The following is a 17,922-nucleotide window of genomic DNA, read 5'->3' as shown; positions in this document are numbered from 1 at the left end:
TAGCCAGCTATAGGATTAGAAATGGACATTTACATGGCAAGTCCTAATATATGCTGCTGACCTTAGTGACATTACAAGAGTCATTTTCACATAGATGGCATTTTTAATGGAGTATCTATAATGCATTAGTCACTGATGCCTTTGCCTTGGATCAGGCATTCAGATCCTTATGTCCACTTTCCTTTCCATTGTATTTGAGCTACAGTCAAGTTACAAGGAAAAAATCTGTTCTTTATTACTGTATTGTTTTGTCTCTGACCCTTTTGTAATACAGTTTCATTTTGGAGAAGTCTTTCTGTATCGCTGCAAAGTCTTTCATGCCAGCACACATCACTATGGATCGTAAGAAGTTGAGGGGAATAAGTGCCCTTATGTTGCATGGGAAAGCACCTTTGCATTACCATTCTTCATTCTTTTTGTACATGCAGGGTGTTGAGATTGATTCTCTTTCACTCTGACATGACAGAGCACAGCACATGCCCTTGTCTGTCTCTCCAGGGAGTGAGTTAACATTAGTAATAGAGTGGGTGAGTTTACTAAGTACAGGAGGTAGCATAATTATATGGCTTTAAGAGATCTATTTCTAACCTAATTCAATAACTTGCTGGTTTATATGAGTGATTCATTGACAGAGGTTGCTATTGTTGCAGAAAGGCTTGTGTAAATTGAGCATGGCTGGTTATATGGCTGGTTTCGGCTGAACCTGGTAATATTATGTTCTCTGTATCCTCAAAATTTGTATTCAGAAGAAATGAGAGGAGTTTTTAATTTTCAGGTCTATCATTATGCAGTGTGTCTGCATGACTTGGTTGCTTTAGTGAAGGAGTGCTTTCCTTTGCTTTAGCCTCTGCTAGTGAGAGCAGTGCATAATCTAGTGTTCATACTACAGGAAAAGGTGCTCAGGAGCCAAACTTGCATTCCTGATTCTATCAAGGATTCTGGCAGTTTTCTTGCATATGAGATGTGGCTTCCCAAGGGAGGAAAAATAAAGTAAAATCAAGAGCCAGGGTATGAGTAGGCACTTTCGAAAATGTTGGCTTCAGTATGTCAATTTTTGTATTTCTGAATTGGGGGATTAGAAGTATTTCACAGGACTCCAGAAAGGCCCTCTGAGTGTTTGCAAAGTGTTTTAGAGATGGTAGCATGGCAAGTTGCACTGCAATGCAAGGAACAATGTTTTCACTTCAGACCACACCTCTGGAGCATTTGTACATTTGGTGACAGTCCCGTATGACAGCAGTCCATTAAGAGACTGTCATAGATCTGATTTCCCTGGATGTATCATTCCCCTCTTCCCCAGAAATTTTATCTGGAGGAAAAGAAGAAGAATTTGTTTATTTGTCCCAGATGCCCCCAGAATATTTCAGAGCTGGTGTCAGTGTGCCGTTTGTTGGCATATACGCTACGTGATGTTCGTGTCCAGAGCACTGTTCTACAGGATGGCTTACCGTCAGTCTCAGGAGTGTGTGAAGGGCTAGACTCTTCAGTGGAGTTCATGGCTACTGCTCAGCCCACCATAAAAACATTATTACAATAAATTCTGCCTGCAGATTTTACAGATTATTGTGAATGCATCAACCATAGTTAAAGAGTTAGAAGTCATTCAGAGAAAGAAAACAAAAATGTTTCATTAACCAATATCTGAAAGGAAACCCAGCTTCTTCCCTTTGTTTACCAATAATATGTGATTTTAATAAGTTGCCTGCCTTGTCACAGTTTGACATACAAACCTTGTTTGACATACTGTGGCTGTCCCTTGCACTTGGAGGTTGAATGTACTACATAGAGCATGTAACTAATGAGATGGGGGTTTGTTCATCCTTTCAGTTAATTCTGTGTGTTCTTTTTCCCCCCCCTCCTTTGTGCTGCACGGCTGATTACTGCCCTAGGACCTTGCAATGGGACACAGACCCCTCAGTGCTGCAGCTCCAGTCTGACTCTGAACTTGGGTATATGTCAGCTCTTTTTGTTACTTGTTTATCATTTCTTGCAAGAATTATGTTGAAAATGCTTCCCGGTTGAGCTGGTTTTATGTGATTTTCATTTGCTTTGTTGACTCAAAAAGACCATAATTTAAGTTTCCTTTTTTTAGTTTCATCAATAAGAAGCTTCAGCAAAGCCATCTTTGTGTAAAAAACAACTATTTAAAGAAGCTCGTGAAAAGATAAGCTGCTACTTCTGTTGCCTGAAGCACAATACAAATAACTATTTCATTACAGATGAAATGTTATTATTGTGGCACTTTAATGTGCATGTACAGTTACATTGGTCTTGTTTGTACCTATTGATTCAGACTTTTCTTGCTGAATCATTTGCAAGGTACTTTTTCCCCTCCTTCCTGTCTTTGCCATAGGCATGCTGTTTCCACATGCAGTAACAATTTCCCCTTTTTCCTTAGGAGCTGTATATGTGCTTATAACTGTGTGCTTAAATATGATCATAGTCCAAGAGTGATTGCCATCTTAGTTGAATTCAGGCCAATCAAGCATTTTTTAAATTGTACTAGAGCTAAAATTAATATTTTCTAGTTTGGGATGGAACTTCTTTACCCAAAGCATCTGAAAAAATTAGTTAATTTAAATAATTTAGAAATGCCTACCTGCAAAGATATTTAGGATAAATTGTTCCTCTAAAAAGGATAGGTAGCTGTCTCTCAAGTTCTTCAGAACTTGAGTCATAGACAAACCCAGACCTCTATGTTGAAGAAATTGCTCTACCTACGAACTTATGGGCTTGCCTGTCTGAGTCTCCAGGCAAGCATCTTATGCTTTTACTAGTTCATGTGAAATCCATTCACCATTCTATAAGACAAAACACAATTTCCCTTTAACTACTGAGTGCTCCCAGCTGCAGTTAGGGCTATTCACCAGGAAAGATGATCAGAAGGAGTTGAAAGCATCTGAAGAGCTTTCTGTACAGGGCTTCTCCAGATCCAGAACTGTTAGGAATGTTTGTAATTTCTGTCTGAGTGTGGCTTCATATAGATCCAGCTTCTACAGCTTTACCTGGACCATACCAAAAAGGTAGAGTTTTTTGGACTGGTTTAATGTATAGAAACCTTTCAGAAAACTCAGCTGCTCTTTTCCAGAAGTTTGGATTAAAATATGAGCACTCCCAGCAGCAAGGTTCCTCAAATGGCTGTGCAAGGCAAGGAGGTTTATTTGACTTACGTAAAGATAACCGTGTGTATAGCCACAAGACTTCAATCTCTTATGAGTGGTCAGTGCAAAGACAGAAAAGAAGCCAAAGAGTAAATCTACAGGTATACTCTGTAACAGAAAAATCCTGCCCCTTTTGAAAGAAAACTGTCTTCAAAACCAAGGCAGAGTTAGAGAGACAACCAGACTTTCCTCTGGTGTCATGAGACTAGATAAAAAAAATACCAATGCAAAAGAAATCCTGCAGTCAGCATGCAAATAATGTGTGTAGTTAAACACATCTAGCAGATACATCTTTCTTCTGGCTCCTACAGACAGAGAAATCAATTTTAATGCATGGACTTCAGCTACTATCCTCCTACTGACATCCATAGGCAGTTTTGAAAGGAATCCTTCAAAGCTTATGTGCTCTCTAAGATGGGTAGTCAGCAAACTGTAAATTATAAGAATTACGAGCACCTCAGATGAAAAATGGGGATGGGAAAGCAATAGACAGTTTAGTGCTGCCATAAAAAGAACTGGAGACTAGAACATTACAGTCCATATTTGATAGAGTCCAGATACTGAAAGGATGCTCTAGTTGTCCCTAAGTGCTTCGGACCAAGGGCTAGGCCAACTTTTAGTTACGCAAGAACCATTGCACATTGCTTAACAGGAGCAAAAAAGAACTAGGAGACCATATGCCTTCAGATGAAGACAGACCTCCCTGTCTTCACCAGTAATTACGAGGATAGGGGCAACACTAGACATTTGTACAGACATCAGCAGTTCCTGAACTAGAAATGTTTTAAGTGAAAAACTCGCCACATTCTGTCAGCACAGTGCTCTGAGATGTAGCTCGCTTCTTGGTTAGCAGTCTACAAAGAGGCTAACCCAAGTAGCAGTTAAATCCATCTCTCCATTAGGATCAATGTTCCCCGTCCTCAGGCAGTTGAGGAGATATGGAGTGGCCTCATGTGAAACTGTTGTTAGAATTAGGTGAGGTTCTAATTAGGCCCAGATTAGACACATAATTAATTAGAGATTATACTTAACCAAGACCACAGTCAAGAAGCTCTTTCAATGTAGAAGGCTTAAGAATCTCAGTAAATGGAACCAGTAGCCTGGGGCAGCGGAGGACTGGTTACATAGGAAAGTCTAACTGACCAAGTAGGCAACAGAAATTTCACATCTAGTGCTGAAGGAGGGAAAAGCACATGAGATTTTGCTGGGGTGGGATATTTATTAAAGCTTGAATTCACACAAACCCTCATTTAAAGCAGCTACAAAAATTTAACGCTACTAAAACTTTCGTTAGCTGAAGTATATCACAAGGTGTAGAAGTTTTTCTGCCCCCACGTAGGATTTTCAGACAATCGTAGTTTTTGTTCATATTAGCAAAGTCACAGACGGTTGTAAGGAGGGAGACTTGTTAATTTTTTCTCTTTGAAAAGAAGGACTCAGAGCTGTAACAACTATTTCTGCTCTAGTGGTTTGTTGTGTGATACAGCTGATTCATACTGATTACCTGCTGAATCTAATTGCATTCAGCTTAATAACAACTCAGCCAGTAAGATAGATTAGAAAAATATATAGCTGATGTAGCATTAACCAGCTGAAGAGTTCAGTAGGTGTCATCCAATGATGATAATTTCCTTTTGAGACTCCCATTTCCTTTCAGATCAGTCTTAATTGAATAGCTAAACCACTGTAAATGAATTAGATCAAAAAACCTTTGACCTCTGTTCTTCTGACAATCTGGAAAACAGAGCGGATATGGATAATGTGTATGAATTTTCTGCTTTTCCAAATTGCTCTCTAATGACATGGCAGTTCAGAAACATCATGTCCAGGAATTTATTTCCCATAAAGCGTGCTTGCAGTTGTTGATCTAGGCAACTGGACTTATTTAGTTGATTTTTTTATTACGTGCATATTCTTTTCTCTGCTGAAAATTGGCATTTTTTCCAGTAAAACATTTGCAAATAAACGTTTGTTTATTCTTCTCTCCCTACAGACAGTCAAATAATATCCAGGAAAGAAATTGATTTTTTTCCCCCCACTGTTGAGTCAACTGTGTATGACTAAAAGTGTTCATGATCACGTTCAGCTGTCTCTCTTCTTTTTCCCTTACCCACTTAGAGTTAGTTGGCTTTACTGATTTATTTCATATAGTTTATTTAAAGTTAGGGAAGTAGTAGAAAAAGAAAGCTATACTTGCCCTGTTCCAGCTGTGTCTCAGAGTTGCCCTCCAACCCTTACATTAGGACTCTACTAATCATAAACCTACATCGATTCCACTACTTATGACTCCTGTGGAAGGGAGAATCTCCTTCTTTATGGAAATTACCCACCTTGCAAATTAAATGTTCTATTATTGCTCTCAGGTGATCATCTGCCAGTTCTAACCCAGCCTGGTTTACACCCGCTCTGCCCTTTCCACTATTGTGTATCTCAGGCTGAGGACTAACTCTTTTGAGCAGGCAGAGCATTGTAGTAATGGTGGTATGAAAGAGAATTTTGTTGCATGTTACGAGGGGCACAAGCAGGTTGTTTCTCTTTCCCATTTACAGTCCCTCTCAGCAGCACGATCTAGAGTTCAGTAACTGTACTTTATTATGGCAAATGGTTCCCAGGTTAGTTTTCTTCACTGCAGTTAGGTACTTCTCATGCATAGTGTATTGTGTTTCATCTTAGCAAACACTGAAGTATTTTTTTTATCCTGTTAATAAAAGCAAACACTTTTGTTCCTGCTGCTGATTTACATTTAACATGACTAACCTTTTGATGTCATGTATTCCATCTTAGACGCAGACTGCACAAACTAGGGGTGTCAAAGATTACCCAGGTTGATTTCTTACCTCGGGAGGTGGTATCATATTCCAAGGAGACACAGACACCTCTTGCCACGCATCAATCTGAAGGTAAGATTTTTTTTTTATTATTTTTTTTTTACAAAAAACATTTTCATAGAAAATAAGTATTTGAATAAGAGTTAAAGAATGTAAGAAAAATAATAGTAAATCATAATATAGTGACTTATCACATATTTTCTGCAAGCCAGGTATTGTTTATGTGATTAATGGCTGTTCTGGTGAGAATAATTATAATAATGACTTTAAATTCAGCTGGAACCAAACTACTTCTGCCTTACAATGGGTTGTGCTTAGATAACAGTATAATGAGAACATGTTTTCAAATAAATCATTATGAATATAATTAACATAGTGCTTTATTCCATTTTTCTTGCTTTCTCAAGAAAGTTATTCATACCGTGCTTTGTAAAGAGGCTGTGATGGAAAGTTTACCTCAGATATTTGTTCAGTGTAATTGTGGCTTCCTCCAGTAGGTGAATCTTAGGAGAAGTTACAGTTTAGCTCCATGTGCTGAAAAAGGAGGCTTACATACTTTGATGTGGACAGTCCTGCTTTCTCTCTGCTGACGAATATATTATCTGTACTTATGGAGCTATTTGTTAGCTGTTTGGCTTTCCTGTTGATAAGTAAATATGTGGAGTAGTTAGTAGGGGAGTGCTGATCTGTCTGTTCCTTAGACTACACACTTGCCAGTGTGGGACTGCAGAACACTGACTGCAGGTCAACTGAAACCATCTAAACTGAATGTAAAACTCTACATTAGCCTGGTGTAATTGACACGCTATTACAAAGCAGGTAGAAGAAGAAAAACTGAAGACAGTCTTGACTGTAATTTTTGCTGTTAACAACGAAGGATCAAGAAAAGTTCGACAATTGGGTGCTTTCCTGCAGCAGATAGTGTAGAACTTCACCAGGCTCCATACAGAAGAAGAATATTCAAGTAGATTGCAAAAGGTGTGTGAGTAAATCTGTCTAAATATAAGTTACTGTCAGGGAGGATAGAGTGATAAACATAGCCAGCTTTTTTTCTGCAACTGAGTTACCAGGTCTGCCTTTAAGAAACCAGAAATGAAAACTGCTGAGCTAGATACTCAGGTTCTACTTTCCCAGACAACAAGTTTACCCTAGTCATCGTTGTCTGAAATAGCACCTTCAAGCATAGACAACCCTGTTGCTTGGTTGCTGCTTCTTGAGCAGCATGTCCTGACAGCTGTGCCGTCTCAGAGGGAGAGGCTGCCTCAGAAGCCTCCCTAGTTCAATCCAGCTCATCTCTGCTTGTCTCTCTGAGGGCTGCTGAAGCCTTGAGAAGATGGGGTTTGCCCCTGAGGCCTTGCCTTCCTGGCTTGAGACCAGTAGGTGCTCAACCTTGGGACGTTATCATGGAGTCGTTAGATAAGATGGAGAGGATTCCCTTCCTCCCTGACACAGGGCCTTTATCCAATGCAAGAGCCTATGGATATGGGGAGTTGAAGACATGGCTTTGATGTGTTTGCCTCTCTCAGGCCTGCAGCTCCAGCACTCATTAGCTGATATGCCTTTCTGAAGAGGTCAGCCTCTCTTGAGGAAGCAACTTCTTCCAATAAGTTCTTGCTTTTTTCCAAGGAGTTTTTCAACTCTTACAAAATCCTTTTCTTGGGTAGATAAGAGGACAACCTCCTACCCTTCAAGGTAAAAAAAAAAAACAGTGTGCTGCTGTGGAGCCTGGCAGTCAGGACAGCAAGCACAGAGGGCAATGTGGCTTTTCTTGGTTCTCCCAGCACAGAGGAAGCTCTTGTTCCTCACTTGTATGAAATAAGATAAATGCAAACATAAAAAGTGATGGACTTTAAACTGCCTAGGCGAAACCTGTGATGGGAAAGGTCAAATGGTGATAAGTGGCTTTGGTGATTGGATTTATTATCTTTCATATTCTCTGTGTCATCACAGTCAAGGAAAAAAACATCAACAAAAGTGAAGTTTTAATATTTAAACACAGAGAAAATATCACCTGATCACATCCCTCAGATGCATGGGGGAAAGAAAGTTTAACTTGTATTTCCTTTCCAATCTGCTGCTAGGGAATTCTCTGCACATAACTTGGACAGGAATATGGCCTTCATCAGTAAAGGAGAGTCAGGGAAGTTTGGTTATTCCACTGAAATGGTATTTAATTGGAAAGTCTCTAGGGGGTAAATAAGCTCTGTGATTTTGGTCTCCCAGGTCTGATGGAAATGACTTCTCAGGTTTTCAATCTCCCAAGCCTCTTTATGAATGCTGAGCCCTTCGTACTGTCACTGTAAACATAACAGCACACAGAGGGGAATTCCTCGGGAGAGCAGTTTTGAGAAGTCTCTATGCTGTTCCTATGCATTCATGTGATAAAATATAGCCATTATCTTTTCAAGATAAATTGTTCAGCCATTACTATGGTTATGTGCTCAGTTATTCAGTATCTGAAGCCTAAGAGTTTGAGAAAAGAAAAAAAGAAACCCCGTATTTACTTAGATGAGTCTGACTTCAGCTTTTAGAATTCACTCTTTCACTGCCTGCCTTGGACATTGGAAATGTCAAAATGCGGAATTTTAGGATGAGATTGTCACACTTGCTTCTGGTTTGGAAGACAACTAAGGAAGTGTACAGCTGCATGGAAAGATCTTTCCTGTATGATTAAGCCACTGAAAGAGGACTTTGAGTCTGTTCAAAGTTCTGCAGCTTTTTTGAAATGTCAGTATCAGGTTTTCTGCACATTGCTTCTCTACAAAGAAAGAAAGAAACTGAGATACCTTGGACCTCCTGCTGTTCTGGAACTCAGTGGATGTAGGCCTTTGTGGTAATGGCTATTCCCCACCAAACCTTATAAAACTGGGAAAGGAAAGCTTCATTGTGGTAAGTACAGTGTGGTGCCAGAGAACCAGATGCTGTGAGCACTGAAGTCTCAGCTTGTCAGCTGCTAATTTTAGAAGAAATAATGTGGCATTATTCTTCACTGTATAAAAACAGATTAACTCCTCTTTTCAGAGCAGGTAATTCACTTTATTTCAGAGGAATAATGACATGTCATTTCCCCCACCCACTCTATTATTTAGGGAGATGTGTATATGCATCATTCAACCCTTTGATCACAAGTACCTAATTCTTTTGCTTTATTTAGGTCACAGTAAGCTTCAGCCTTTTCTTTTCTTCCTTGTAGGATGACTTCAAAAACACCCAGATCTTGGCTCTGGAGCCTGAGAAAAAAAGTGCTCTTTACTTTTCCCCTCCTCCTTCTATAATTGGACTTGAATTTAGGTATTTGTAGGCATTGAGAGACATTTCACTTGTGCTGCTTTTTCCATTCTGGAGTTGATTAAGATCTAGACTATGCCAAATGTTTTCTGAGAGGTCTCTGGGACACATTCCTTCACTGTACAGACTCTCACATTGCCCCAGAATGGCAGACCCGTGTAGCCCTCAATGGCTGGACCCTCCAAAGCACTGCAGAACTGCCCTTTGCTGAAGGCACACCTAGGAGACAGCAGCAAAAGAAAAGCCGTAGCCTGACCTCTCCCCAGGACGAATCTCTTACTGCCATACAGCAGTGGAAGGAGGTCTGTATGTCTGCCTGCAAGCTACCTTTTCAGATATGAAAACAGCCTGCACAGTCAAGCTCTGCTGGGTGCCCACCTCAGCTCCAGCTTACTGTTCTCCTGCTCTTTAATGGGCCAGGAGGTAAAATCTCGGTGAGGAAAACATCACACTGTACTTGCACTGAGAAGGGAGATACTCCTCTGATCTGGCTCCCCTCAAAACCAGGGGGACAGCAAGAAGGTGAAGGTCTGTGAGCTCTCTGGCTTTGCTGGCCAGTGTCAGGAATGTTGTTATTCCTCTTTTGTGAAGTAGTAACTATTTCTTCATTGATAAAATTAGATGTTCTCACTTTTGTGGCTTGCCAGACTGTCATTGCAAATAGGTTACTCTGAAATGCATTTCTGAAAAAGTAGATCCCATATACAGGGGAAGAAGATTTGACTTTCTAGAACAATAGAGGTCCTATGTACTTCACCTGTGTATCATCTTCAACAGATGGTTGTTCATGTGGGGAAAACAAATGTGTTACCATACTCACCTTCTGAGCAGATTAACCTCATCCTACATCACAAATGTTTGCCCAGTCCTGGCAAAGAACGCAGTTCAGGCCCATGCTCCATGTGTATGGCCATGCTCTGCTGTATTCAAATAATGAGGATATTTTGGCTATTAGGGAAAGAGGAAAAACAAGCTCTCTACTCCATTTGGAAGAAGACTGGTATGAAGTGGCAAAACAGAGGTGAAACTCCAGAGGCTGGGTTGGGTTCTGTATCTCTCTGACACCGTAATTCTCTGAACTGAAAGTTATCCTTTTTCAAGCACTGAGGGAGGAGAGGGGAATTCTGCTCACAGTCTAAGGCTCATGAGACCAAGACCCATGAGTTTAGGTATCTGTGTGTAACACCAAATGTAAGTGACTACAAAAACTCTCTAGGCGCCATTGACTGCATTGACTAATTCTTCACTGACTAGCTTGATAGCAGAGCACTTCATGCAGGCATATTAATGTAGGTTTCTCATTATCGAGTAAACTGCGTGTAACTAAAAGTGTTGTACGCTGACACCGTGTGAGGGCTGTGTCCTACTTTGAGTTTTGGTAATCAGATGAGGAGTTACTTGTGACTAGGAGTGACAAGCCCCAGTGCTGTGAAAACAAGTCAGGCCTCTGGAAGTTCTGTGATAAAATCCATAGATAAAGCTATTTTTGCTTTGATTTGTTAGGGGCTAAGATTTCCAGGTTTAACCAGTGTGGAGCTCTGTCTATCCTGTAAGATGAAGTGCATCAGACCTCTAGCACAACGAATTCTGCACCAGGCCTGCTGTGCCTTCCCGTGTCTGAGAGTAGCTCAGCTCTAGCTTTGTGAATGCATGCTGTACTTAAGAAAGGCCAGTCCCAGAACTAAGTGAGATCATACTTGAGCTTTCCAATGCCCAATCTCTCTACAGCCCACGGATCAGAAGCTGGGGGTTAACTTAAAGAGCTTACTTTGGCTTTTCCCTTCCAGAGGATCTTAGAGCTCAGCTCCAGTCTGAAAAGGACAAGTCTGGGCCCAAGAACAGCTTTGAACCCCTCATTTAATGGGAAATGCAGATGCACATTTGTGCATTGCCATGCATGCATGCAACGTACGTGTCAGGATACATGAAAATATGTGTGATGGAAAGGCATTGGACATAATCAGGGGGAAAGCAGAGACCCTCTGTTGTAAACAAAAGGTGGTGTTGGAAAGCAGAGCAGAACTGGGATAGAAATCACTACTAAAAAGAGGAGACAGCCTAAAAATGAATCAGTGTTAAAGCCAGAAGTTCTGTTTTTAAAGAGACAGAGCCTTAGTATTAATACTAATGGACACTAATTTTGTAAGAAATATGGTCTCTCCTAGGCAGTATCATGTATCACTGAGTGTTTTTAGTTAGCTATAAAAATCTAGTTTGCCTTTGCTTCTCAAACCTCAGTCCATTGGAGTCATACTGTGGATCTCAATAGCTGGCATAAACACCCTAATTCAAGACCGCTTTGTTTGATTAAATCAACAAAGCTTATTTTGTACTGTCGTACCAGACTGTACAAGATTGGATGAGACTAGAACGAAGCAGACCAAAGATTTGAGGCATTGCACTGTATAACAGTCTTTCAGTAATTCCCCTTTATGCCTGTCACAACTGCATCCCCTTTTCTAAATAACAAGATTTCAAAGGGGGATTTTATTTTTTTTTTTTTAATTTAAATTGGGCATAAAAATCTTTCAAAGGCATTCAGACAGCTCCCTCTGGTGGTGAAGCGATGAACCGACGCGTCGTACCTGAGGGATGCTGGAGGTGAGGGAGGGATGCTGGTGTGACCTGCAGAAAAACACTCGCCGCATCCTTTGTCCGAGGCAAGAATTGTACTTAATAGAAGGTGCTTGAGTTGTATGACTGAAATGATGCACGAATGTAAGTGTTGATGAACGAAGAGTGAGAAGACCAAGATATTATATAAAAAGTTGGAAAAAAAAAAAAGATATCGTGTAGAAATGTAAAATAAAAGCCTTAAAAATTCAGTTATAGGTATTACGACACAAATCCAGGGTAATAATACACTAGTGAAATCAGCTGCAATCCGTTGTTCTTGCCAATCCCTTCTTAAAGTACAATTAGTAAAGTACAGTTTGTTAAAAGACGTATTCTCCAGGACAGCTACATCAGACAGGTACAAGGTGTGGTGGGGCTGTGTTCCACTCCTAGCAAGCTACAGACATTAGGTGTATACTGCTAAAGGCTTTCTTCACCAGCTGGCTCGTGACAATTTTACGTAGTACAGAATTAGAATAAGGGCTTGGCTTTGGAAAATGTGTTTCTGTGGTTTTTGTTCTGCAGAATAATGTATTTGCCACTGACAAGGGTTTCTTCTGGGAGGAAGAATGAAGAAGCCATAGTCTGTGGTCATACACAGTTTGGTGTTTGAGGGCAGGAGGAGACATCAAATGTCTAATCTCCTGAAATATGTAGTAGACATGGGCTAAAATAGGATTTCTGTAAGGCAGTCCCACTCCATTTCTATAAAGGTGGCCTGTTACATCCACAGTCTACTGGTATATTTATCAGTGATCATTGCTGCAGTATTTTCTCCCATTCCCTGCTTCTCCTCCCAGGTCCTCTCTAAAGACTTCTGGAGAAGGGTTTTTCTTACACTCAAGAAGGTTTTCAGATAGTTTTCAGCAGAGAGCCCTCTTAATACTAAACTGTTTTGAACAGGCAGATCTGAGAATTTATTAAACATCAGTAATTCTCTGGGAATTATCTACTAAGAACTGATTTAACAGATTGGCTCTGGTCACACACAGCAGGAGGCCTGAGGAAGGAAAACTCTTTAGGGATCTTAGATTTTGTCCCTGATCATGTCATTACACAGGGACAGAGTAATTTGACTCATTGCAGCTCCTCCACAATCAACAAAATCTTGGGAAGGTCTTCTGAAAACCAGCTCCACATGCATGGGAGTTTGCTGTTCCAGAGTGGCTCAGGCCTTCTGCAGACCCTGGTTTCTCTTGTGCAAGGTACCTCTGCTTCAAATACAAGCCCAGGAAACACATCTAATAATTCTCTACAAGGCCAGAAAGAGAACAACAGACTTGTCATGGCTGGGCCTACACTTTCTCTAAGCCATTCAGGCTCCAGAAGATGGGAAACAAAACAGAAAGGTTAACTGCCTTTCTCAGTGAAACAAGGAACCAGTTTTGAGGCTGTGGCTGCCTCGGAGAGGACTGTGCAACCATCATTCTGTGCATGGAAGGAATACTGCGTCAAAGCCTCTGCAGACAGCATGGAGAAGGACCATGCTCTACCTCCCCTCCTTGCATATCCTGCTTGATCCTAATGGGTGATCCTTGCTCTGTGCTTTTGAGCAAATGGATCCCGTCTTCCACCCAAGAGAAGGGTGGAATTGAATAAATTTGAATAAAACACCATCCTCGAATAAAACAAAAAATATTGTAGTCAGCTCCCTTGTGCAGAACCCAACCTGCTCCTTTAGTTGCAGTGGGAAATAAGTAATTGAATGAGATCCTGGTACATCTGGTGTCACTTGGTGGAAAACAAGAGCTCTGATGTTAGCAGCCTTGACCTCAAACTCCTTTAACTAGCTGCAAGTCATCTCACAGTGCCTTTGACCCATCGTTGTGTCCTGACATCTGAAACTAGCAGTGATCCATGAATTCAGAGAGAAGCCCTGTAACACCTGTATGCAAATTGAATCCTTTGTTGGCTGGAAATGAAAACCTTCCTCCAAGTCTTTCCTCTCTGGAAAAGATCCTGGCCATGTTTTACACATGAACAACTGCTGTATTGAGCTGATTTGTTATGTGTTCCCCTCAAGCAACCAAGCAGTTCTAAATTTATTTGCAAATATATGACTATCAGTATGTTACAACAGAGCTTTAACATGAGAACAGAAGGAAACTATCCCACTAATGAACAGCACCATGATTTCCCCAGTCAACAGTCAGTGAAGACAGTGGCCAATTTTTCTCTATTTGCCATTTTCCCATGTTCCTAGTTCTCACTTTACCATATGTATAATTTCAGTAGTATTTGAATATACTTTAACAATGTGTTCTACATATTATAATGCACTAATTAGAAGTTACAGATATGAAAATGTAAAAAGGGGGAAAGTTGGGTTAACAGTGCTTCCAACAGAACAATGAAGACACAGCTTTTTGTTTTCTTCTGAAACAAAGCATGCTTTTTCCTACCATCCCTGTAATTCCTTCTTTAGCCTAATGGATGATGCCTATTCAGTATATACAAGAAAATTTATACCCAGCACCTTCTATTGCATGTTTAGTAACCTTTGGCAAACTCTGGCTTTGTAACATGGACCAATCTCCACTGGAATTAAAGACAAGATTAAGAAAAATGTGCATTGCAGAAGTAGCAGTTATTAATCCTCAGTGCTCTAATTAGCACTTAATCTTTCTAATCCTGTAAGTAGATACAAAATCAGTGCTGAAATAGACACAGGCCGTAATGTGGAAAGCCCTTCATTAGTAGTGTTAAAAAGATGTACAGAAAAAAACACTGCTCTGTTACTTCACACTTCTCAATTTGTTTCTTGGCACTTGTGACTCAAAGAAAGGAAAAAGATTCACATGCCAAAATCCCCTCCTCTGTTTTAACCCACACTACTAATGTACTGGGTCAAAAATTATGCAGCTGAAAATTCTCCTGTTCATCACCTCTCTATCTTCAATTCTATAGCTGAGCCACAGCTTAAGAAGCTGGCCGATTGTGCCCCTCTATAGTCTCCTTTAATTGGCTCATTTCCATAGGAGAGGCCACCTGCCTTGGATAGAGGAGTGTCAGCTGCTTGCCCTCAGACTGACTGGAGAGGGAGCCAAGTGGCTGGGCTGGGTAAAATGAAGAGGGTTTGCCACACGCCACATTATTACCCGCCTTGAAGATGAATGGGGATGCACCCCAAGCTGGGTCTTTGTTCACCAAGTGTATCTTCGCAGCCTGACCCGAGCACCTGGGCAGAGCCCCCCAGTGGCAATCCTGGGCCCCCCTTCTCCCTCCCAAGGGCCGCCCCCAAGGTTGTGTAAAGCCATGGTATATTTATTATAATGAGGAATTGTAGATCTTGTCTGAAGTACTTGAGAATCCCTCCTTCAAAAGCTGGATCCTTTCCAGAGAATCCTTTTGCTCACTCACACACACTCTCAAGAGTTACTATGAAAACTGAAGAAAGGATCTGGATGAAGAAACTTTTAATGAAATGGATATGTCAGTGAAGTAAAAGTCTCAGCATGAATTCCCACTGGCCACTATTAATAGAAGATGGAATTCTCTTTTGCTGCAATACAATAGACTGTCTCCACACATAATGTCACTTTTCAACCAGACCCTGGCTGCCACTTGCCCATATATCTTATTTTAAATAAACTTAGCATAAATTCACTCTGAGCCACAATTAATTTAGATGTATGTCCTAGCCATAAACCTCCAAAACAGCGCTTGCTCTTCCTGAAAGTTAATGCCTTACTTAAGGCCCACAGGAAGTAAGAATATAATTGTTATTTTTCCAATAAGCTTCACACTTATTTTAAGTTTATAATTGCATGTTGTTGCTGTGGATACTCTCTTGTTTTTTTTCCTCACCCCACTTGCCTTGTAAAGTTTGCCACATCAGAGCTCAAAATGGGTCCAGCTCCTCTAAGTTTGGCACAAGCAGATCCCTGCACTTACGAAGAGCCTCACTGGTCTCAGTAGTAGCTGCTGGGTTTTGAGGACTCTTCAGGTCTCACTGCTTGGTTTGGAGCTGAACTTTTCTGAAGGTCTGGCCCCAACTGTGGAACTGGAAAATTCTTGAAATTTTAGCCCTTAATCATGTTTTTTTCATATTTCATTTCTTGTCATCTCCACCGAGATGTTCAGGTCTTACTCTCCCTCTCCTAGGCACCAGTTACTCAGCAATGGCATGTTCAAAACAACACTCATCTGCTATGAAACACAGAAAGCGCTGAAGATTTTGCCTGTGACTGCATGAAGAACTCTCTATGCGCTGATTCTGCATGACAGATAATGTGCAGGCTGAAAACACAGCTCAAACCAGCCTTCCAGAGTGGAATCTCAAAATCGCCTAGACCTGTTTTCACAAATGAAATCTGGGGACACATACCTTGTGGTGGGATGACTTTGGTTGCCCATCCAACCCCTCTCTCACTCCCCCTTCCTGAACAGGATCAGGGAGAAAATAAGATGATAAAGCTCATGCGTTGAAATAAGGACAGGGAGATTACTTACAGTTACTATCATGGGCAAAACAGACTCAGCTTAGGGAAAATGATATTGCCAATTAAAATAGATTTAGGTGGAGAGAAACAACGACAAAATTGAAATAACACCTTTCCCTCACTCCTTTTTGCTGGGCTCAACTTCACTTCTTCATTCCTAGCTCCCCTACTTCCCCTCCACCCTGAGCAGTGCAGGGGGACAAGGATGGGGGTGCTCCTTCCTCCACATACTTTTCCCCTGCTCCACCATGGGTCCTCCTGCTCCAGCATGGGCTCTCCACAGGCCACAGTTCCTTCAGAAAATATCTACATGCTCCAGTGTGGAGTCCTCCATGGGCTACAGTGTGGGTATCTGCTCTGGCATGGTCCTCTCTGTGGGCTGCAGGGAGATACCTGCTCAACTGTGGTCTCTCCACAGGCTGCAGGGGAATCTCTGCTCTGGCCCCTGGAGCACTTCCTTCCCCCACTTCTTCTCTCACCTTGGTGCTCATAGGGCTGTTTCTCACACTTTTTCTCCTCACTCTTCTCTCTACCAGATGATGTTTTACCCTTTCTTAAATATGTTTTCCAAGAGGCACCAGCAGCGTGGCTGATGGGCTCAGCTGTGTCCTGCAGTGGGTCTGCTATGGAACTGGCTGTGTCTGGCATGGGGCAGCCCCTGGTCTCTTCTCACAGAGGCCACCCCTGTAGTATCCCCGCTACCAAAACCTTGCCACCTATACCCAATGCATACATGTATTTAGAAAAATTGGTAGCTTAGTAGCCAAAATTCAGATGTTTATTTTATGGCATGCCTCGGATCAAGTCTTTGCTTTGCCTAAGAGGCGGGTGCTTTAACCAGTAACGTGTTGGGTGATCTGGGATAAGTTATTTGTTGGACCAGGCACCAGAAGTGTAGCGTTTGATATTCTAGTTGAATGTTCATTATCACCATGACATAGGACTGATCTGTCTCTGGATATCTAGAGCAGCTATACTGTCTTATCTTGGTATTTATGGATCTGACACAACAGTTTAAAGTTACTGGCTAATTTGAGTCCCTCTTGTGTTTTCTGGCAATAGAAAATTTGGTGATAGATTCCTTGCTTTGGAGGAGATCCATTGCTGAGGATGCTGAGAAGTGGTAGATGCTTGTCTAGACCAGAGGTACGAGCTTGTTTCTGGTCAGGTCAACTACACAGGCTATATATTTCTGGTGGTGATCCCAGTGAATGCTCCATGCTGCCTGCACCAAATGGTCTGTGTACAAATGGTCTTACCTGTGCGTGTGAGACGTGCTGGGATTCACTTGGAGGGATGATTGAGGCCAAGAAACCTGAACCCAACACAGCCTTGTGAGGTGGGATATGAACTGTAGCCTAGACTGTCCTTCAGTCTATGCCCAAGTTTCCAGGCCAATGGAACTACTTGATTTGGTCCAGATGTAAACTGGGCATGACATTACGTGCTTACAGTTCGGACTGATCAGGAATAAGGATCTCTTCTTGTCTGCATTTTACTCTTCACTAGATGATTGGGTAATGTGGAAAGCTTGGATTCAGGGTTGTGTATTTCCAAACAGGCGGGATTCCTAGGAGTTAGGCACTG

General features: G+C 41.4%; 1 protein-coding gene across 7 annotated transcripts in view; it reads left to right on the top strand.

Moving 5' to 3' along the window:
- The window catches only part of DYNC1I1 (dynein cytoplasmic 1 intermediate chain 1), a 194,264-nt gene that overhangs the window by 38,087 nt on the left and 138,255 nt on the right, over positions 1-17,922 (top strand). For 4 of the 7 annotated variants that reach the window (XM_087774455.1, XM_087774482.1, XM_087774465.1 and 1 more), the window contains exons 5-6: positions 1,890-1,949; positions 5,946-6,061. In XM_087774455.1, the coding sequence (XP_087630581.1) occupies positions 1,890-1,949; positions 5,946-6,061 (176 nt within the window). The remainder of the gene's footprint in view (positions 1-1,889; positions 1,950-5,945; positions 6,062-17,922) is intronic. The other 3 variants (XM_087774501.1, XM_087774491.1, XM_087774475.1) reach the window with 1 other exon arrangement.

The sequence above is a fragment of the Nipponia nippon genome, unplaced genomic scaffold, assembly GCF_047370975.1.
Source record: "Nipponia nippon isolate SJK-2023a ecotype South Korea unplaced genomic scaffold, ASM4737097v1 scaffold_1, whole genome shotgun sequence".
Classification (NCBI taxonomy): domain Eukaryota; kingdom Metazoa; phylum Chordata; class Aves; order Pelecaniformes; family Threskiornithidae; genus Nipponia; species Nipponia nippon.
The sequence above is the reverse complement of the archived record's forward strand: the minus strand, read 5'-3'. Positions and strand labels throughout refer to the sequence as shown.